General features: G+C 49.9%; 4 protein-coding genes across 4 annotated transcripts; 2 read left to right on the forward strand and 2 right to left on the reverse strand.

Moving 5' to 3' along the window:
- Positions 1–4,415: 4,415 nt before the first annotated feature.
- FPRO_04712 (uncharacterized protein) lies at positions 4,416–5,465 on the forward strand (the record flags this gene model as incomplete). Its single annotated transcript, XM_031230253.1, has 1 exon — positions 4,416–5,465. One exon carries the CDS (start codon positions 4,416–4,418, stop codon positions 5,463–5,465), a length of 1,050 nt encoding a protein of 349 aa, XP_031080408.1.
- Positions 5,466–7,417: 1,952 nt separating this feature from the next.
- FPRO_04713 (uncharacterized protein) lies at positions 7,418–9,080 on the reverse strand (the record flags this gene model as incomplete). Its single annotated transcript, XM_031230254.1, has 4 exons — positions 7,418–7,796; positions 7,847–7,985; positions 8,035–8,082; positions 8,135–9,080. The coding sequence occupies 4 exons, from the start codon at positions 9,078–9,080 to the stop codon at positions 7,418–7,420; spliced, it is 1,512 nt and encodes a 503-aa protein (XP_031080409.1).
- Positions 9,081–9,978: 898 nt separating this feature from the next.
- FPRO_04714 (uncharacterized protein) lies at positions 9,979–12,323 on the forward strand (the record flags this gene model as incomplete). Its single annotated transcript, XM_031230255.1, has 3 exons — positions 9,979–10,057; positions 10,133–11,285; positions 11,333–12,323. 3 exons carry the CDS (start codon positions 9,979–9,981, stop codon positions 12,321–12,323), a joined length of 2,223 nt encoding a protein of 740 aa, XP_031080410.1.
- A 1,480-nt stretch (positions 12,324–13,803) lies between these two features.
- On the reverse strand, positions 13,804–16,614 carry FPRO_04715 (related to PDE2-high affinity 3`,5`-cyclic-nucleotide phosphodiesterase; the record flags this gene model as incomplete). Its single annotated transcript, XM_031230256.1, has 4 exons — positions 13,804–14,853; positions 14,916–15,508; positions 15,565–16,401; positions 16,464–16,614. The coding sequence occupies 4 exons, from the start codon at positions 16,612–16,614 to the stop codon at positions 13,804–13,806; spliced, it is 2,631 nt and encodes an 876-aa protein (XP_031080411.1).
- Between the last annotated feature and the right edge of the window lie 6,508 nt (positions 16,615–23,122).

Consider the following 23,122-nt stretch of genomic DNA (forward strand, 5'->3'; position numbering starts at 1 on the left):
AGTTGCAGGACTACATTCCAGCTGATGAGGTAGCTGATCAGGCTATTGAGCAGGTCAATGGGCGGACATACGCCGCGAGGCTTCCTATAGTTATGCTGAAACTGTCTACGTGTTTTTCAACTCGAGATAGAAGTCGTCGCTTTTTCTTGCCTCACCCAGGGCGGCTACAGAGGCGTTGTGAAACCTGGGGTTCTGGCAGTCACCCACCACTACAATGATAGCGAACCGTTTAGTTAGAGCCCATGAAACAAAATGCGCCCTGACTTTTCCATGTGACTTATGACGAACATAGGAGAAAAATCCTGCGGGCTACAAGTGAGCGGCCACCTCTGAACAACAGAAACGGGCTTCTCCGTCGCCTGCATTTCCCATTTCCCATGTGCGTGCGTGCATGCATATTCATGCATTATCAGGCCCTGTAGAGGAAAGGCAGAATTGAAGAATTATAGATGCCTATTCCGTCTTTTGAGATATCTATCAAACTTCAATACTACCTATGTACTATGGGGTAAGAATTAACGTATCATGCACCAGTCATAGTACGTACCCAATAGCGACAAGCACTTTTGAGTCCAAAAATAGTACAGGGCACCACGAAGACTGCGCCACAATACCGGGCTAGTGGCACACCTGGATCCATTTTCTAGGGTTCCTTGCTCTCTCTCTCTCTTTCTCCCAATACCACTGTCTTTTCAGCACCTGGTATCGGTACTTTTCAGAAGGCACTTTGGAAGTTGCACGTGCATCTGTTGATTCTTTTTTCCCTTGGAGTCTTGGTTCCGGCGCGCGGCCGAGCGATCAGTGGATCCATCCATCCATCCATCTTGGGACCCAAGCTCCAAGACATACACACTATGGTACTATGTACAGTCGGTGATTGACGTGCAACCAACCTCCTTCGGCTACGCGTCTTTGAGCGCGTCGTACATATCATTCATTTCACCATCATCTAGTACTCATGGCCTGAGGCAAGGTCATTGGCGACGCAGTCATGCAAGGGTAGATTACCTGATGCTGTGATGCTTCTAGAACTGCACCACGAGCTCCAACAACAGGACGGAAAAGGGTGACCAGACCCCTTGCCTATACCCTTTCCTCCAAGAACAAACAGGGGGGTCACCTCGATGTTGGGTCTTGGTGCCCGTTCTCTGGAATGCATCACGCCTCCAAAAGTCCATAGCGGATCGGGCCAAGACGAGACAAGACAGACATTTTTCGACTCCAATACAAACTCTGCACAAAGGGCCAGGCGCCTACTACTACGCATGGTCTTGTCAAAGTCGCTCATATTCCACTTTGGGACTGGCTTTTCCATCGACTCCATGACCCTTTGCCTGGTCTTCCCAGCTCTCTTTGTCTTGAGCCATCTCTGAGCGGTGATTGGCTATGGAGACTTGAGCCGAGAAATGTTCCTAGCTCTGATTGGTTCATATCGTTAAGATCTGAGCCAATCACAGATTGTAAGAGCACTTTCACGAGAGCCTCACCTCACGTCTGACACTAGCATGGATGACTCTTCTTCGTACCAGGACATCGACGGGCTCTCATTCCTCTCCAGTCTTTTGGGAGCCACCCTGGCTCCTGATCTAGCCCCCGTGCTCCTTCCCTTTCTCACATTTGGATAAGTGTCCTCTCCTTTCTGGTATCCAGGCACAGAGTTATCCAAGATGCATGGATCATGTCCCTCGACCTTGGACTCTTGAAGCAACGGGATGAAGTTTCATGGCCAACCACATAGTGAGAAGCCTATTTCCCCCTTAAAGACGATACGGGAACGACGGGAGCGACCGCTACCTTATGGAACCCGAGCCGTTGAAGGTGAAGATACCCCTTATTAGATATCCATCAATGCTGAGGAATAGGGCGCAACACGGGGAAACAAGGCTGCTCTGGTGGTCGTGGGAGTGTAATTCCCTCACTTTCCAAGGCACGGTCCGTAAAGAATTTCATGATAATATTCAAGGTAGGGGAATAGCGGCTCACATCACAGAGGTGGGTGTGATACTGGGAACTAAACCAGCTACAGAATGCATGCAACTGCTTCGAAAAGCCGAGCATTCGTGCGTCTACTACCCATCTAGTGCAAGTGTCATCTCATGCGTATGCGTATGCGCATGCAGGTCATCTCATAAGATGCTTCTGGACAAAGCGTTCGCTGAATCCCATTGACAGAATCGTAATGACATTGTTATTACCATCATTTCGCCAGCTGAAGATCCTGGGGGCATCAGCCAGCCCCGGGCACAATATTGGCATTGATCTCACCGAGCGTAGTGTCGATTAGGGTGTGATGGACGAGTCGTGCGAGTTCCTCGGATGGTAACTTGTGGGACGCGGGATACCGGAGCGCATGAATGCCTGAGAGCTAGGGCACGAATAGGCGAAAACGCCAGTGTCTTCTGTGGAAACGGCCATATCCGCCCTCGAGGCTTTACTGAGTTCTGAAGGCCGCATAAGCGGCGCTTCAAAGTCCCCCTCCTCAAAGGTTTCTATATGCTTGCGATGGCGGGCTACGGAAACACTCGGCAGGCAGCGCAACAAAATATGCCGAAGGGCCATGAGCCCACTACGTACGGGACTGGAATGAAACAGAGAGTAGGAGGACTCATCAACCATCGATCGGCCCAGGAGCAGGTTGCATAATCTCGCCATAAAGCGTGCCGACCTGTGCGATCAGTCTCTTCTGTACGGGTTTATGTGAGAGTGAAAGTGGCCTGCTAGCTTGGACTAAACACTAAGCTGCAGGAACATAACTTATCACTTTTCAGCTTTTTCCTGCTGATATACTACCAAGTGTAGCTTCGTTGAAGGTCCATGTCAGTTAGAGGAAGTATACTGCACAGGGGCTAGACCTGGTCTTTGATCAAGGTGCGTACACGGACACATATAAACCAGACTGGTGGAAAGGACGGCATTGATAAGAGACCAGGATCAAAGACAGGGAATATGAAGAAGCGCCGGCGTTTGTTTCGTTTCCTGTTTCCTGACAGGAGAGCGCCTAGGGCAGGGCATGGTCTAGGCGTTGAAGTGTGGTAAGACGTCAAATGGCAAGATTTGTGGGAGGGGGGGAAGGTGATATTGATTCATAGAGTCGAGATCAGATACTCCTTGAAACCTGCTTTTCGATTGCCCAAGTTGTATTGAAGCAATGACGAGGGAGTGAGTTTCTTTGATCCAAGTGACAGACATTTGTGATGTGACTTACGGACGGAAGAAGCGGGTACATGGACACAGTAGCACTCCAAGTACCAGTACTTGAAGAGAACGCCACACCCACACAGCAAAAACCCTTTCCAGATTTTTTTTGGTCCTACGTGAGTATCTAGACCAGGGTTCATTCACGCGCTGTGAGTCAATGTCAATGCCCTATAGACTATATTAACAGTGTGAGAAAGATAAGAAGAAGAAGAAGGAAGAAGACCAAAAAAATCGATTTTTTGTGCCGTCTGCTTGCATTCTTTCAGCTGTCAAGGTATCCATGTATAGGATGCTACATACAGACTCTCAGCGGACGATACGCAAGGTACAGTATGTAAGTATTGCCTCTCGGATATAATAAGCCAGCATATGCAGGTCAACACAGCCGCACGCCTCCTCCGAGCAAAAATGCAGAACCTGACCTGAAATATTGCACACCCTCCGAGACACCCCGGACATGGTCAGTGTGCCGTGCAGCTGCAGATGCATCGCAGATGTGGAAGAGGCCAAAGAGCCTGGCTAGTCTAGTCGGGCTTACGCTGCCCGGGCGGGCTTGGAGGTCGGTGCCCGTCATGACCTGTAGGGTGACTTGGTGAGTGAGGTGGCTTGGCTCCCTCCAACAGTGGGCCGCCGCCTATAGCCTCTTCACTAAAATACTAAATACAGGGCTGCCTTTTAGCTCATCAGTCCCCGCTCCGACTCAACCACCAGCACCAGCACCAGCACCAGCACCACCAGCGGCTTTTAAGTTACCCACCACCAGCACCACCTCCCAACCCCAAAGTATATCATCTCCCCACACCACCTGCACCCTCCGTTTCCCCTTCCCTCTTCTTCTTCCTTCTTTACGAGCAATTCGTCCTACGTTCTCTTTCTTCTTACTCGGTTGCGGCAGCTTAGCAGGCGATTTCACCTCAAAAAGATCAGACAAGATAATACTATAGTACCGCCCATCAACCTCTACTATCCTACCTATCTACCAATCCTCTCCGAATCCCTGCTCTGCTCCGTCTTCCGACGTTTCTCTTTTTGATATATTATTGTTCGACATTACTTGCACCGTATTCCGCCTTCAACCAGCGATAAACGCAACGCCCAACGTCGACGTTTGACGTTTATGAAAACGTCCTGTTACCGTTTTACGATACCCGTCCCCCGTTCCGCCCTAGCGATAGACATAGACACCCCTGCGCTCCGCTCCGCTTCGGTTCACTAACATGCCCGTCCAACTACTTCCGGCGTCAGCCGCCGCTTTCGCTCCCCGGGCTTCATCAGTCAACGTTGTCTTGGGTTCAAAGGTCGAGCCTTGGCTTACACAAACTCTCAAGCGCATCAACCGAGTCAAGCGTCCCCTCAACTCTGTACCCCAGCATCAGCGGTGCCTCACCGAGACTCTCTCATCACCAAACGCCATCTGGACCTTGACCTCTCTCATGCTGCCCAAGACCCCCGAGTCAGACTTCAAGCGTGATGCCAGCAACCCTCTGGTCGAGGCCATCATGAACTACGAGCTCGTACATGTTGAGGCTTACATTGTTCATGTCGACATGGTTCTACGAAATGAGGTCGCCTACAAACTCACCAAGGACACCATCGATGCTCTCGTCGAGTACCACAAAGAAATCCACTGTGTCGATGCAAAGGCCAATACATACGACTGGACAGACAAGGAGCAGCAATGCAAGAAGCTTCACGACGATTTTGTTCAAGACATCAACAAGTTCGTCTTCCGCACCCACGTCTCTGCTCTCGAGGGTCTCGAGGAGGAGGGTGCTGGTGAACTCCTCTGTGGCAAGAGCGAGGAGGTTAAGAACTGCATCAGTGCTCTTATGAAGCCCCTGCTACCTCCTCCCCCTCCCCGTGTCGTCGAAGTTGTTCGACAACCCACACTGCTCCCTAGCTCTCCTGTCAACAACATGTGGTCGCAACATGGTCTTCACGGCAGTCTTGCTGCTGTTGACTCATGGAGGGTGCTTCCCTCAAGCCCCAGCGTCACATCATCGGCCGACTCAAACACAAGTCCTATCTGGGCGCCCATGACCATGGATGATCTCTCACCTACTCCCGCCTTCACCCAGCCTCACTCTACGGCCGGCTTCTTCTGGAGCTCGCCTCAAGTGACAGCACCCATCCCCGCTCTCCCTCTTCCTAGCATGCTCGCCCCTGCTCAATGTGGCATCGGTATGGGCATGACAGGAATGGGAGGCATGAGCGGCATGGGAGGCTTTGGCTGGGACCGATACCAAGAGTATGCAACCATCATGTGACAACCAGGGCCCCAGGACAGCTATCCAGTGGTGACGACCTCGAGCTATTAATACTGCACCAACCCTTCCTCGTTTCCCGGAGAAAAGTTGAAGCTCTCAAATTTCGCAGCGGCATAGAACAATCATCTATCATGGGCACGGCATATCGGCGTTTTATTGCATCAGGAACGGTGTTTCGAACAATTTTTATAACAATATCCCCTCTCGCATTGTTTTTATTCTTTATTTATTTTTCATTTTCCCCTTTGTCTTCATAGCAAGCGTTCTTTTGGTTTCGGGGAATCTGGCCTTATCATTCCTCTCCGGGAAACACTCTACAACGGTCGTTCACACAATCTCTACATCGTATCGGGACTTTTCTTTCATCTACCACAACACCACATGGCTGGATCCGGGGGCGGGTATTTGGATGCATTTACAACTGGGCAGGGATCCGATACAGGCGGCTTGTTTTCTTCTGGCCTTTTTCCTTCCGTCATCTTTGGTTCTCAAGAAAAAGACGTACACGCAGCAATGCACGACGCTCGGCTCTAGTCCGAGACAGAAACTTCTCTGTGGATTCTTCGCTGATATCCCCAGGACTTTCTTTTTCCTTTTCCCCCCCTATTTTCTTTATCTGTTCGGTTTAGAGAGGCTTCTTGGAAGATACCCCTACGGTCGACACACAACTGACACACTCACTTCGCTTCGTTCTTTGGCTTGCTTCCCGATTCACGACGATATTATTTTAATGACGACCTCTTCTACGACTCGATGACGAATGACTACTTCTTTTCAGACATGATACGATTTACGAGCGAAATCACAAATAATCGGCTTGACGTCGAAACTTGACTTCTTTTCGAAAGAGTATCGAGCACTGAACCTCACGCTTCATTCGGCGATATCGAGCCTCGAAGATGGTGACTGGACTGGTTCCAGGACATTGCATCTGAACACAAGGCCGTCTCGACTACATCGCGTACGCCACAAAGGGAATATCTGGGATATTTCCGTAAAGGCTTGACACTGGCTGTCAAACGGGATCACCACCCTGCGCCGATCGACTTTCAGTTTCGGTGTGAGGAGAATGGAAGGCGGAGTGAAATCATGGGATTCTTCCAATGAGCTGGGCACTGTATTTCTGCTGGGCGGAGTCAGTTGCACAATCTTCTGTCTAATCCGATCTGCTCCAGCCAGCCATCCCTTGCGCTCAACCGCCCTGTCCGTAGGTGCCCCCATCGCCCTGAATGTGGATGAACACACGTTGCCGAGTTGAGGTGAGAACCATCGCGCCAATTGAGCCTGCTAGACGGGCCTCGGCCGGTGGGGGACGCCGCTTCGAGGATAAACGTGTAGTTGCTCACATTTGGGTCGATGGAATGACTGGGACAGGGCAGGGATGGCTGAGGGCAGAATGTAGGATCATCCCCTACAAATCTCTCGCGCCAGATGAGTCATCACGCAGCTCGGCCTGCCAGACTCATCACAAAGCGGAGAGGTAGCTGCAAGAGAGGGGGAATAGTCACTGCTGAGCAGGGCACTCCAACTTCTCTAGACCTTTGAGTCCATCGGCTAAAGATGCTGGTATCTAAGTGACGTGGAAGGGAAACATGATACGCCCTGGTGGCGGTTCCCTTGCACAAGGACAAGTCTGCTTTGCTACAACGATTCCCTGCTCGTTGTCTTGTCGTTGCAGTATTAGTTAATCTGAACCAAAAAAAAAAAAAACATGTTCAAATATTTAACTTCTCCCTTTTGTTGTGATGTATTTTGTGACCTATCATGAAGAGTCATTGAGAAGGCTTCAGAAGATTGGCTTGATTAAATATTATTTCATGTTCGCGTCCCAGCCTAAATCTCCTCCGTCTAGATCAACTCGGTCTATATAACTAAACAGGGTATTTTCCACCTTTTCCTCCGTGACATCAACCATTAAATCCCAGAGAATAATGCCCCTGACTCTCCATCGCTCAGTCCCGGATAGCAAACGCCTCCTTAGCAGTCTTGCTACTACATGCTAGACGCTCACCATATCTGATGAAAACAAAGGGAATGACACCCATCGCCACAGCAATGAATGCGAGGACCGAAGGCGCCCAGTGAAACCCCATGTTATCATACATGCTATCCGCGGCGAGGGGTAGCGTGGTGGCCCCGACAGATCGCAACATGGCAGCAGCACCGAGGGCAGAGGCAGAATGGCTTCGGAACACGTCGGTGAGATAGTTGGTCATTCCCATGAAGAGGAGCTGGAAACCGAGGCCGAAGAATATACCGCCGAGGCTCGGAATGATGGGACTCCATGACTCCCAGACCGTCCAGCCTAGCCAGAAGAGAGAAATCACCATGCTGAAGATATTCAGTTGTAGTTGATGACAGTGGGCAATTGGGGGACTCACCAAGGGGAAGCAATGCACGCAAGAGGAAGTCTTCGATAGATATGGTTCTTTGTCCATTCAGCACCAGCAGCAGTTTGCCTGTCATGGTATCGGGTATAAATTGCGAAGACACCCAGAGACAGTACAACACCAACGCAGACTAATACCATGTTAGTATAGAGACGTTCGGTATAGCAGACGAAACTCACATGGAATATACGCAAGCCCTGCCATACCGGGAGAAAGACCATAGAACCCTAGTCGACATTTAGATTGTTTGGCTGAGTCGGGGATTAGATATCAACATACCTTGGAAAACACGAGGATACGCCTGAAACATGAGGTAAAATACAGAGTAGGCTAAGGTCAAATACACCGAAGTGGATGCAAGGATAGGCTCAGTAAAGAGAAGCTTCATGGGTCGAAGGAAGATCTTGCGGACGTTGAAGGGCTTCAGCTCCAGGGGCTCCTCGTCGGTTGGCCCAGTCTTGTTCTTCTTGTTGTCTTTCTCTCGCCTCTTGATATGGGCCTTGACCATCTTATTATGGAGCACAGGGGCATAAGTCTCTGGGATGGTAATGATGAGAGGAAGACCTGCAATGGCCATCATGCCAGCAATCCAGAATGGCCAGCGCCAGGAGACGGGAGACGCGAAGCCAGACACAATGGGCCCAATGAGAGGACCGATTGTAGTGACGGTCATGTAAAGAGCCATGGCGTTACCTCTAGTCGAAGGATTGTCGAGGATATCAGCGTACAGACCCCCGATGACAGTGGTTGGAGCAGCAGCGTTGATGCCACCGAGAAACCTAAAGACTAGGAGGGCAGCATAGTTGGGTGCGCCCGAACAAGCCAGCATAAAGACGATGTATCCCAGGTAAGTGCCAATGAGGACAGGCCGCCGACCAATGTATTCACTGAGAGGTCCAAAGAGAAGAGGCCCTAGGACATAGCCCACCATATATAGAGAGTTGAGGAGTATGAGCTGAACGGGGTTGGTAATGCTGAACTGCTCGGCGATGATGTCGAGAGCTCCCGAGGGCATAGAAGAGCCAAAGTTTCCATTGAAAGTACACGTGAAGCCGGCGATGACAATATGTAGTTTTCTCATACGTGAGAGTTTGAGAGGATCCCAAGATTCTGTGTCAGACCAGCCAGATTCGTCTGAGGAGTCGTGTCTCTTTTCGACGTCTACATTGGGAGAGCCATCCGGGGCGGAACCGCTGCCGAATAGCTGAGTTTCGTTTCCTCCCATGGTTGATATTGAAGTTAAAGTTGGATCATATTGAGGTGGTTGTTGCAGGCACATCTATCTATATAGTTTGCTTCTCCATGACAGTTCCACAGCAGGTGGATATCAATGGATAAATTATCCAAACAGCCATTTTTCTCACGTCATCTGATTAGTTTTTCGTAAATGCTCGACTTGAGTTTGTGTGAAGGGCGCAATGGTTTTGGTGATGGTGTCTAAGTCAGATCCTGCTGTGATTGGTTCTCATCGCCGACTCAATATTTTCTATGATGGAGAAGCTTCAGAGGATAACTTCCGAGAAGGAAATGGTAAACAACGATTGGGCAGAATTTCCGAGGCACCAATGAAAAGCCCCTTGTTGGGTAGTTTCTAGATTTCTCCGAGGCAGGGGCGTACTACAGAAATCCGATCGGATGGTCGGCCAATTTGCTTTGGGTGTACAGAGCGCTCTTCTGTGCGCGGCGAAGTTACCTAGGAAAAGAAGGCCGTAAAAGGAGATATGATTATAAACCTCTTGATTAGTACCTACCTTAGAAAGAACACCTTGAAACTTTGTACCAAGGTAGGCACCCAACCAGTGCCTGCAGTGATAGGGAGTCGATGCTTCCTCTTTTTGACAGTGACAACGAAATACAGCAGGCACACTCTACACTGCCTACCTACCTACCTAGGTACCTACTTCTCCCGTCCCGTCCGTAGAACACTAGGTACTTGCCTACCTGACCTTAGTACCTAAACTTCTTCTCGAACTTTTCCCGGTCAGCATGAACTTATAACCCAGGGCACTTTGATGAGGCTCCACAGACTTTCACTTCGTAACAACCGAATCGGAAGTATTCTTCTCGGCGAAAAGGGCGTACAGCAGAATACCACCAATACTTACTAAGGTACCGAGGTCACAATGCCCACCGAAAGGCGCAATGCTACTGCCCATGCTCCAACTGGGAATGCTCAGCAAGCTGTCACTAGACGACGAACCAGTATGTTCTGGACACCCCGTTGAGGATGGCGCCAATTATCTTGTGTTTGCACCTTCAGCTGATACATAACAATAGATGGAAGAGCTTGCATAGCTTGCCACCAACGCAAAGTCCGTTGTGATATCCTTGAAAAGGGCACACCTTGCTCTCACTGCCGGATCCAAAATAAGCCCAACTGTACAATATACGAGAAGAAAAAGACAAGATCATCTCGTGCATCTAATTCTCGTCCCAGCCCCGTCCCCCTCCAGCCTCGTTATTCTTCCCAACAGCCTCAGCCGAATCGTCATCATCACCACCACCACCAGCAGCATCAGCATCAGCATCAGCGACAGCAACCACAACCGCAATGCCTCACAGCTCCTGCGACACCCAGAGCAACGGCAGCCCTCTGGCCGGGAGTGACCATGGATCCGATTGCGCGGCCAAGTTCAAGCACTTGCCATTATCAGCACGACTCTCCCTCCACGATGCAAGACTCTGGCGAGAATGAGGAAACTTACGAGACTCGCAACCTAGCTGACTTTATCGGCCAAGACTTACCCAAAGTCGGCGAGATCTCACGTTCTGAACGCCTCTACTTTATCGGCACCGAGTTCTCGAACCTCAACCATCTCGTGCGTCACAGAGCTCTACGAAGGGATCAAAAGGACGTGTTGCACTTTGGGACGCGTAGACTTGCGAGAAAGGTTCCTACAGTCCCTGAAGAAGCTCTAAAGTTACCCCCTAAAGCCTTGGCTGATGAGCTTGTCACAGCGTATTTTGCCCACGTCAATCCAGGGTTTCCAATTGTCGATGAGGATGAATTCATGACAAGCTACAATGGCTCTGATGTTCCGAAACTAGTGTCCTTACCATTGCTGAACGCCATATTCCTCGTCGGCGCCCATGTACTCTCCTCCACCCGAGAAGACTGTAGGGCCAGCACTTACACCTTCTTCCGTAGAGCCAAAACGCTCTTCGACTACCGCTTCGAGCAGCACCGTGAGACGTACCTCCAAGTTGCTCTCCTATTGACATGGCAGTGTGACAACCTCGAAGATATCGTTGATAACTCATGGCACTGGATCGGAATCGGGGCCCGCACTGCCTTTGGAATGGGCATGCACCGGGACGCCGGTGCCAGTACCCTGAACACCATAGACAAACGTCAATGGGTCCGGCTCTGGTGGTGTCTATTTCAGTTTGACGTCATGGTTTCGGCTTCGTTTGGTCGACCGCAAGCAATGTGAGTAAGAAAAACCTTTTGGCCATCCTCATCGTAACATGTTCAAGAAACCTAGAAGAGTCGGACACCCCAATGCTCGACGAAAGTCATTTTCAAGGCATTCCTCATGGCAACCCAACTTTCGCCATCGAGCATACAAAACTGTGCATCATCTTCTCCAAGGCCATGAGACGACGTGTTGCCTTACGAGCCACAGAAGCCGATAGAGCAGCGGCAACCAAGGAAGCTGATGAGGAACTTGCTGAGTTCATAACCCAACTGCCGCAAAGCCTCCAAATCCCACACTCCGACCCGGACACTTGGCAAGCAACTCTTCACCTCTCGTATCACAACTTTCTTACCCTTCTCCACCGACCTCCGCCTCATCAAGATCCGAACCGGTTTTCACCTCACTCTGCCATGGACCACAGCATCTGTGGCGATGCTGTTGTAGCGATAAACTCTATCTTTGAATCTCTCCGCTCAAGGAATTCGTTATGCAATCTGTGGCTGCCTTCCGTCCATGTTCTTTTCACCAGCCTACTGCATGTTGCCAGTGAGCTAAACTCTCCCAATCCTCTCATTGTTGCAAAGTCATCCCGCATGTTTGACTCTCTTATCTACACACTCCGAGATATATCACAGAATTGGATATATGCCAAGAGTCTACTGCGGCTCTTTGAGGAACGGACTATGTGGAAAAAGAGACAGAGAGGGCATGTACTAGGATCATCTGAAGATCGGACCATTCAACAAAGTCAAGAGTCCCCAACTACTCGTACGGGCGCTTCTGAGTTTTCGCTGCGCCCTGATCCTCTAGGTGTCCCCAGTATCATGGGCGATGCTCCATCAACTCTTCAGTCATCTTCTGCCCCAGTACCTGAACCAGCATACGGCTTTGATTTCGACTTCGGTGTGCACCAGGGTCTTTCATATGGCGAGGGCTTTTCAAACGGCCTTGACATAGCCGGGAATGGGAGCGAGGCCATGAATCTGCTCCCTGTGCCTTCGGTATTGGAGTTTCTACTGGCTGGTGTCGATAATCAGTATGACTTCTGATTGGACGGCGATCAACCAAGTAATTGTGCCTTTTCGCTGCAGTATTGTGTATGCAAGTCTTCAACGCAGCAGGTAGGGGCTGGAAACCAGGATGTGGCCTGTCATCCATGACTTCGAAAATGCCAACTACCATGACCCATATAAGACGCCTCATAAAGTTATTTTAAATCAAAGCTTTTGCCATGGAATCAAATCATCTATTGACGACACTAACAGTCCACACATGCTGCCAGCCTGTTCATCCTGAACGTTGCATCCGGCTAGGGGAGACAAGAAAACTTAGGATCCTTATCCTAAGTAAGGAAAAGAATTAGGTACGTTTAGTATATCTTAGCAGGCCTTTGGGCGAGGTTGTTTTGGTATCCTGATTTCATGTCAGAAGATTTCTTGCTCCCTACCGTTCGGCTACCTAAGGTACCTAGTTGAGAACCCCATGTACCATCCCAACTGCACACTTGATCTTGGTCCTCCAGTCTCTCACTACGAACAACACTCGTACCCGCTGACTAAGGCCACATAGACTTCAGTGAAGCTCTTCCTGAGGATTCGTGACAGTTCTAGGATGCAGATTCGGTGGACCAACGGGTCCCATATGCGCCCTAAGGGCCAAGCAAACAAGGGTCGCCAGGGAGATTCGGAAATTCTGAGCAATCATCTTTCACCATTTGGTCTTCGGGATTTAGTCGTATAATGCCTAGCTGCAACCCTTCTCGCAAATCAACTGCCACACAAAAATCGACTGTTCAGTTTGTATCTATTACTCATCTCATTGAACACGAAATATGCGGTCGACATGGGGTCCTGCATGCTTCTTCTCTCGGTACAGTCGCTTGTAGGCGTTGGCTCCGAGCCAGCGAAGTAAGGCTTGTCACCTCCATCAGCAAGCGAAAGGAAACGATATTTTGTTTGGGCTTCAAAGTAGTTCATCATTGAATAATATATCTCATCTCATGTGACAGCTTGTGTGCAATCATAGCCTCGCAGCCATACTCAACACCAACACTACGTCCATCATCCTATGCCGTATACCATATACCCAACCCATACCATATACTCGAGCCAAGACAACCAAATAAACCCTTTCCCACGTCCCACCGTCATCTTTAATTTTGATACATTGCTTTCGTCACCGTCCCAACCTTGCCTTGCGCCAACGCCAGTAGCCCTGTCTGTTTCTCCGTTCCTTCGGGGATGCATTCTGACTCGAGATGCTGGTTTGGACCCCCGTTGCTCGGACTTCTGAGCAGACACACCGTCCGTCCACACATCGATATTGTACACGTATATACTGCAATCATTAGAGCAACATAGACCAACACCTTCCCCCAAAACAAAACTTATAGAGCACACAATATTCAGCCAGAATCACCTCAACTCATTGGTCGCTCTGGATGGCCTCTCCAGCTTCATGAGCACGTCATTGAAGCATAATTTGACCACGCCCCTCTTTTCACTCCTGGTTGATGAGTGCTGTAATACCTCATCCAGTCATGTCTGCAGTAGACGGAGAATTCGTGCCTTTGTGTCTTCTGAAAAAGGGAAGATCCTTTATCCTGAACCTGCTTGTTTTCTTTCGTAGCGACTTGCCCTCAGCCCTGCCGATGCTTCCACCTGTCGTGCTCGCATCGGACCTTGTTTCGTCATCGATAGGTGAGCCATCCTGGTGAAGGGTTCCTGAGCTGTCTTTCAAACTTGCAGAGTCGACGTTGATCTTAGGAATTCCAACGGCATGTTCAGTCGAATCTCCGCTCACGATACTCGTACCACGTGTGCTTGGTGACATCGGCATCTTGCCCGTTGTAGCGCTTGTCGCTTGTGAAGCCCAGTCTCCCGAACAAGCCCCAGAAACACTCCCATCTGTCGTCTCGCTGGATCGTTGCTTCGCTGAATCCCTTCTCGTTTGCGTCCGAAACGGATCACTATTCGCCAGTTCTCTAACCGCATCAAATGTTGAAGCTGATCCGTTCGATCCCCTGTGGTCACCAGCTACACCGTTTGTGGCTGATGGTCCCATTGTCCTCTGACTGTCGGCCGGCGATAAGTCATCCCTTTCTGGGCGTGGCATGGGTAGTTCGCCGTTCCCTACAGGGGTCGTGTCCGATCCGCGATCCAGTGCCTCGAACAGGGGTGTCATATCTCTCTTCTCCTCTTTCTCCTCCTCTTGTGGTACAGCAAAACTCATGGTCCTTGGGGAAAATGTACCTTCCTTCAGGAGACGTCTCCTGATTGGGTCATCTAGGGGTTGCTTTTCTTTCTCTTGTTGAAGCTTAAGCTCGAAGAGACTCTTATTCATCTCAAGCTCGTCGACGGTGTACTGCATAGCGGGCATGATGTCGGCGACGCCTTGGAATAGAGGGGTGGCAAAAAGATTCATAAAGCCGAGTTGGCCTTTAGCCAGTGAAGTCATGTCTTGCTTGGGCGGTGTCATAAGTGATGAAGGGATGCTCAGCTCACTCTCCATCGAGGCTTGTCGGGAGAACTCTTCTGAGAGAATGTAAGTCCACTTCAAAGCTATTTCATGATTTCGTGCCTAGATTTGCGTTTTTAGCTGGTGAACCCATGATGTCATTAACAAGGGGGAGGCAGGCATACCACGTTGCTAATATCAGCACATTTGATGAGTAACGAACAAGCAAGAGACTTGTTCTCTTCAATTTGCCGACCATTCCAACCGTCGGCGCTATTATTAGCTTGAAGTCGTTCTTGAACATCTCCGAGCTTCTTCATATAGTCGAAATGCAAGCCCATATCCGTAGCCAAGATAGAGCTAATCATCAGGTTACGCATCTTTGTGTCTTCGAAGGCGGAGGGCCAGTATCGTCGAAGAATCTGCGAGTAAGCAGCGCAATGGAACGATTCCAAAACAGATCGATCGTTGTACAACTGTGCTAGGGGAGCATTTAGTGTCACAAGGAAACCGTTGTTCACGCCAGGGTGTCCGACGTCATGCCCAATAGCGGTGATGAGGAGCGTCAACGCTTCAAACGGAGTTATGAGAGAAGCCATAGGCGACTTCTCTGGCATGGGACGGGACTCGGTACCCGAAGGATACGGCGACAGAGCACCGATATGTACCAGGAAATTGAAGGTAGCTTGTAATACATCCACAACATGACGGAAATTGTGGTAAGGCACAAAGCTATTGTATGCAGCACGGCAAGCAACAAGGAAGCTGATTAGTTGGTCTGAAGCTGAGTCAGTATGCGGGCAACCGACACCAACCCAAAACAGTACAACGTACCTGCATGTATCCGCCATCGCTCAAGTTCTGGCATAGACAAGGCATGCCGAAACATGTCCATTGCGGCCACCAACAGCTCATCATCGGTGAATGAGTGAGCGCAGAAGCGCCAACTTCCTATTGCCTCAGCAATGGCAGATTGTCGTTCTGAAGAGACGGCCACATGAGCATTGTTGATTTGGTCGTCACTGGTGCCTAAACGGCATATTCCTTTCATCAGACCGGATACCATGGCTTCACGAAGGTATGCGAAGGGCTTCTCTTCGTTGACTCCCACCCACGACCGTTTTCGACCTTGTCTAATTTCCAGCAGGGTTGACTGTTCCTTGGCGGCATCTCTGTGAGCCCGATAGGCGCAGATTTCCAGACTTGTAATACATTTGGTGCTCATTGGACAAATTATGACGTCGACCGCCCCCAGATCTAGGCACCTCCTAATGAGCTGACGATTTTTGTCAAGCGATCCCAATGGCAAAGGCTTCTGCTCAGCTGTGCCGTCGGTCATCTGTCCGTTGGTTGTGGGGTGACCTGCCTCAGAATTGCTTATCACCGGAATCGGTACAACGAGTTTAGACATACCGCGCAAATGCGCTTCGGTGATGATTTTTTGCAGCAGTCCCAGACCGTATAGTGCTTCGTCGGGTGTGTGAATGTCGACATTTTCGTTGGAAGAGCTGCATGAGGGTGAAGGTGACGACGCCCTTCTCCGCGCTTCGGGTACTGGGTCATCGTTTGGCGTATCAAGGAGAACCAGGGTTGGCTTCAGGTCCAGCATTGAACCCTCTTGTAATTCGAATAATTTTGCTAAGCAGGCACCTCCAGATGCGCAAACGTGAACTGGACAATGTGTTAGTGAGTGGGGAAATGACTCATGGCGTTGCCATAACGAAAGAACGAACCGTCGCCGAAGGCATCTAGCAGAGGTTGTACGACGTGACGAGCCTCATCCGTTGCCCAATCAGATGTGCTGTCGCCAGAAGCGCTGTGAATCAATCCATTTTCGCTGACATTGCGATTGACGTAAATAACGTGACAGGCGGCGCGGTCCATGGTGCTCATGGAGAGCTACCAGTCTCGCGACTGGAGCACCGTAGCCCTTCGGGCAGTTGCGTATTTGTACCAAGATAAAGCGATTGACCGGGACCAGATAGCCTCACGAATGCCGGAGACCAAATTATTTCAAAGAGCGAGCCGATCGAGCCTCGAACGTTGGATGAGAGCAAAGTAGAATAGAATTTCGAGGTCGTGATTGAAAACACAGTTGTCGCGAAGCAGCCCAATAGAATTGACTCAATAGCCACACGACATACGGGTTTGTGGCTAACAAGGGGTGTTTAAATTGAGTAATAGGAGACTGTGATGCTGATTCGTCTCGAGAAGTTCGTATGCGATGTTGTCGAGTTGAGTTGATTCAATGCACCTAGTTCGGTAGTACAGACGAATGGTGTTTTCTGGTGGGAGGGTCGGACAGGCTGTCAGACTGGCGTCGAGGCGGGCGGGAGCAGTCGGTTGGCGACAGGGTTCGTACCATTAGAAAATTCGGTCGAGGCTGAGAGACGAGGGGCGGATATTAGCTGGTAAGCAAGATGAAAATGTCGCGAAAGACGTGGTAAATGCGGCGATGCGAAACGAAGACGAGGGATTTGAAAAATGATGGCGCAGGAGGAGAAGCGCGATGGATTGTAAATGGGGGGGGGACAAAAGGACTCGGAATCTGGACTCGGATTGGGCCAAGATGGAAAGAGCCACCAAGGAATAGGAAGGGCCAGGGGATGAAGAAGAAGGAAAAGAGGCCAGGAAGGACGTCGGATTGAGGGTTGGATTCACAGGTAGTGAGAAGGAAGTACGGACGGACAAACTGGACTGGACTGGACTGGACTGACAGTACAGTACAACCAACACTACAAGCAGGACCAGAACAGAGCACGCGTGTGCTGGAACAATGGAAGGGCAATGAGTGAGGGAATCAGACCAGGCTTTAGCTTACCAGTCTTGGTTCAAGGTACGAGCTGCCTACGGGATGTCCAGCAGTACGAGACCTACTTAGCGGCACGCAGAAGGTGTCTGACCCTGGTCGGAGAATGGAAGGACTAGGGAAGGGTAAGGGAAGACCCAAAGACAGGGCAAGGGCACCGACAGTCGCGGTAACCGGGTCCGGGGCAGGAGGGAGAAGATCTGCGAGCGTGGCTGCAAGCGGAGGAGAAGCGATTGCAGTGTACAGTAGCGCAAGTGTGAGTGCAAGTCTGGTAGGGAGCACAGCAACGCACAAAACGCAGACAGCCCGGGTGATAGTGCGATGTAACAACCAGAAAGAATTTGGAAAGGATGAGGCGAGAGCGATATTCACTGCCGATGGAAATCCTGGGATTAGGGTGAGAAGAGACCAGATGAAAAGCAGAGAAAGAGTACATGTCTGGACTGAAGCCTGGACTTGACTAGTTCGAATTGAACCAAAATGTGACGCAACACAGTTCTAACCTCTGGAGCTCATCGACCGGTACCCTTTGCCCTCACCACAGGTGGAGCGTGAGGAACAACGACAGGGCAAGGCGAAGCCAAGAGCCAAAAGGCAACGTTAGCAGGCAGAAACAGAGACGGGAACCAAGCCTGGCGCCGGCAGTCGAATTAATGGAATAGATTGATAACCGCCTTAGTGGAACAATTTGCCGAGAAGAAGAAGTACGAAAGACGCGTAGAAGAAGGGGCTCAAACGGCGAGTCAGATGCGACCAGATCGGGGGCCAATTTCAAGTGTCGAATTGGTTCAGGTGAGACGGACTCAGTCCGAAGGCATCAGGGTAAAGGTCACTCTGTTCTGGGAGAAGCTGGAGGGAAGGGATTGTGAATGAGGGGAGTCTCAGAACCAGGGGGGCAAGGATTTAAACCGATCTTGTTCCATACCCATTAACCACTTTTTAAAATCATGGAGGTGGTCATGAATCGTTTTAGGGGACTATAGTGCTACTCCGGAGTACATGGTATGGATATAAGGTAGCGCTGCTTGAGAAATACCTACTGCTGTTCCCCCCAAGGTTTCCTATAAGGCAACTAAATGGACGGTAACGAAAAAGAAAGGATAACCATATGCAAACAAAGGAGTGTGGAAATGAGTGCTCTGTTTGAAACATGAATTGGGGGGGGGGGTAGAGATGTTCTTACTTATGAAAAGCGTACAAAGTATCCGTAGAATCTCCTAATAAAGATCAAGTAGGAGTCCTGTGCAGTCTATTGGATTGATGACGCAGATCTTGCAGACTGTAATAGGCTTTGGTAGAGTTGCAGTAGGAAATATGCAGCACCATTTGGCCTCAGTTTATGAACACCAGCTACTAAATACTAGGTAGGTACCCAAGGTAATCAAATCCAATGCTTCACTCGATGACAGGATGCATTATGGTCCAGTCCGGAGAAGTGAACCGGATTAACGCAAACAATCAAATATACAACAACAAAGAGTACCTACCTACCTACCTACCTACCTACCTACCTACCTACCTACTTTTGCCTACCTAGGCACTTGCAAAGGAGGGCTGAGAGGCATCAGAGTTTGCGGAAGTGCCGTCTGGGCTGGAGGAGAGGGCGCAGACTTAGGTTCCGTGTTGTGTGGACTCCAAGACCTTGTTTTTTCCAATTGATTTACAGTGGCGAGCGACTGGTCAGCGTGGTCAAGTGTACCTAGGGAAGGCCAGACATAGCGTTCATTATAGGCCACCGTAGGGTTACGTGCTCTGCTGTGCCGCCTGCATCAAGGTCCGAAGTGGTCCATCATGAGTGAGGTTGGACGATGTTCTTGGATGTGGTCGAGGATCGTCGCTACCTTACCTTACGGGCTTGCAGGCATGGGACCCGGAGGTGCCTTATGCTTGCAACGCGACGCGAGGCACCAAAGCCAGCTGGGCCAGAGCCTAGAGACTAGAGAGGCTAAGGATTGAGTGCAGAACCCACCTCGTGCTCCACATCCTGGGCCAGGATCATGGCCCCCTTGTCTTCATGGCAACCAATTATGTCGTGTGTGCAGCGTCAGCCAACAGGGTTCACGATGGAGGGTCCAAGCGGCTTGCTTTGAATTCTTCTGGCCGTCTTCGAGAATCTAGGATGGGGACCTATGCCCCATATTTACTGAACAGGGGTACGTGGTGGGCCGCAACGCAAAGGGGAACCACATAAGAATCATTCTCGAAGGAAGTACAGTTTGGGTACAGTGTATTCGACATACCAAGCACATGCATGTCCGTGCTATTGTCCTTGTTAATAACCCCGACACCCACCACCAGCGATCAGTCGAGCTTCGTATGACGGTGGGTAACTACCTACCTACCTAACGGCACAGGTTTTATTGTAAAAAGGCAAGGCAGCTCATTACTCAGCCAAGTAATGCACTGTCATTCGCCCAGCGAAATGGTTTTTCGTCATGACGTCTCCCGTATCACATCCAGTAAAAGCTCTTATTTGGTTCACCAACTGGAAAATGGAAGACTCACAAGATTCCCGCACGGTCAGGGTCAGGTTCATAGGTCATGGCCACTAGGTACCTATGCACCGGGTATGATTCCGTGCAGGTAAAGTGCAGCCAGAACCCACCCAACTCCAGGTAAGCCCTGCCTTGCCTGGTTACCTGGGCAGTGGGCTACTGGGCTACCATGCATCAATTTAGTGACTGGTTGTTAAGATCTTTGTGGTTCTGGATCTATATGCGTACTTCGTACAGTACATACAACCTATTGATTCATGAATTCAAGTACCTGACACTGCCTACTGGGATTATTAATAGGTGTGTAAGGTACCTAGATTCACAGCATGTACCAGCCAACTCCACATTCAAGTCGACTAGGGAGCCTGCTATGGATCCCTTTTGGTTTGACACACACGAACGAACCAATCCAATATGACGTGATTCGACGGAGTAGATCTGAGATCCAGATCTCGTCGCCAGAGCCTCTTAGCTTTTCCAGACCCTATCGAACTCTCATCAGCAACGCCAACCTCCTCCGCCTTCATTCTTCTCAACTCTTCTTGTCTTGCTCGTTCATTCCTATCTCAATTGCCTCATTCCATCACCTGTCGCTTTCGCCATAGGCCATAGGCCCGCTGCCCCGCACCACACCGGCTCGAAACTCTCCCCGCCTCTAAGTGAAGCTACTGGGAGATGAGGTACGCAACAGCTACGCTTTAGGTATAGGATGGCTGTCGACAGTACCCAGGCTGCCAGGCCATCGCGGTGCCATACGCAGAATGTGATGAGATTTAAGAAGCAGCTTGCTTCTTCTATCTAGGTTGAAAGCAGCTATGGTTTACATACCTAGCTAGGCTAAACTTCCAGAAGGTTCTTTAGGTTTGCCTAATTAGCAATCTGCATCTAAGGAAACATACAAACATAACCAACAAACATACTGGTAGCAAATAGCAAGAAAGGGAGGCAACAAGTCTATCCAACAGATTGGAGCCATCTGCGGTTCGTTCCTGGACTCAGTACATACATACATACATACATACATACATACATACAACTTCCAACAACGTCTACCGACGCCGCATCCAAAATTCCCCGGTTCGCTCCAATGAATGATGTGAAACAGTATATTGATACTCATCCACGCACACATACTTGAGCAGATAGATGGTTGCTTTCCTCAATTGGCTCGAAAGAAGCCCAGACCTTCAGGGCAGCCGCACATGAATTGGCCATCCATCGCTCCAGCTGGTTGCCAGATAACTGTAACCTGCAGCCCGTCCGCTCCTATGTCTTGTTACTTTATGCATGCTGTCTACCAAGCCTTTCCATACCGGTCATGGACCACGAGAGCAGCCACATAGACTACTCATACGATTTGGTTACTGGCTTACTTGTAGTAGCTGGCTAAAGTAGGGTACCTAGGTAACTAGCCTTGGATCTGTCAACGCCCTGCCACACATGACGCATTTCAAAGGCTCAATCTGCTGGTATTACAAAGACTCCACTTCGAGCCTCAAAATGAGCAAGACTCACTTCTCCATGTCCATCTCCACAGAGTCCCCGAACCGAGGCAAGAATTCATGCCTGCTAGGCCGGCGGCCTGTTTCTTACTTCGAATTTGAAGTCACCCCACAGAGTCACCGAGACGGCGAGAGGTGCCCCGGCTGTTATGGGATCGTGCTCCTTCTGTGGCTCTAGCTAGTCCTTAACGACGCCCCAGACCTGTTTTCGGGTCGACTTTTCTAATCTCCAACCAAGGAATGGATGGCTTGGGCCCTGGAGTCTCCGGAAACATTTGGTATAGGGTATTTGACGTATATACTTCGCTGCTGACAATAATATCAACAGTCTTGCTTGTCTTACATGTGTCTTACATGAGAGAAGAAGTTACTTGTCTGTTTTACGCAAAGGGTGTGGGTTACGTAGAGGATATGTTGGATCTTGCCATTTTGCGACACACAAACTTCATATTCTCAATGTTGGTTGGACCACTATCGCCAGTCGTACATATGTCTCGGTATATGCCAGTATGTCTTAGTCCTGGTGTATGAGGAGCTCTTCCCAAACATCATCTGATTTCTGGCGGTGCCTCGATACGTCAAAAACACATACTGTGGAGGTTCGACTCTTTAACGTGGTGGCTGGCTGAAGCCTGTCAAGCTGAAGCCTGTGGAGAACCAAATAGCCTGGGTGCAAACACGAGATGGATCACGAAGCATATCTACTTCTATTTCGTCACTTGTGTCAACCATGAAGCCATTCTTCAGTTGTCAAACCCCGAGGAGGCATAGTGAGATGATATCAAACGCCCTCAATTTTAGCGGCCGCTGTGCCGGCTGTCAAATCCAGATTCCAGCCCACCCAAGTGGAGCGTGGAGTGAGAAAGGGCATCGCCCGGCTCCCATTTGGTGGGTAGGCTGATTGACTATTCTCAAGGACCTGCCCCGAACCTGAAGAGTTGTAGTCTAGGTCTAGGGTTTGGCCCATACGCCGCACCACCCGACGGCTACGCGAACTAACTGTATCTAAGTACCTACTAAGTCAGTTGCGTACCTACTCTAGGTACCTGGTAAATGACTGCTCATCTGGTATCTCGAATGCATACTCCTTAGATACCTACCTAGTCTTCAACTGCGATGCTTTCTAACCGAACTTGATCTCCTGAAACGCGGGGTTTAACCTCTCGCAATTTCTCTCTCATCCTCAGTCCCAAATCACACTAACCGTGCCGAGGGGGATGCTCAGAACCAGGGTCCACCAGCTGGGGAAACCTTGATGCCATTCTGCCCCCAGTGTCGAGTTATAACGATCCAGCCTTGTATGACAAGCTACAGATTACGTATCGGAGATCGCGTTATGCTCTTGCAATCGACGTATAATCTGTGAGTTTTTCCGTACCGTGCTTGTAGAATGTTATACTTCGCGTCTCTCATGAGTCCTGGCTCTAGGGAACAAGGGTTTTTGGAACTTAGAAACATTTGGCGACACTGAGATAACTAAGGGTATCTAATACGATGGAATTTGAAACAGAGATAAGCAGATACTTGGTCAGTAGCTTGTGCCCTTCGTCCTAGAAGGCCCTGAAGCTGGCGAGGACAGTGAAGCA

Source organism: Fusarium proliferatum (genome assembly GCF_900067095.1).
Source record: "Fusarium proliferatum ET1 genome assembly, contig: FPRO_scaffold004, whole genome shotgun sequence".
In the NCBI taxonomy this organism is placed as follows: domain Eukaryota; kingdom Fungi; phylum Ascomycota; class Sordariomycetes; order Hypocreales; family Nectriaceae; genus Fusarium; species Fusarium proliferatum.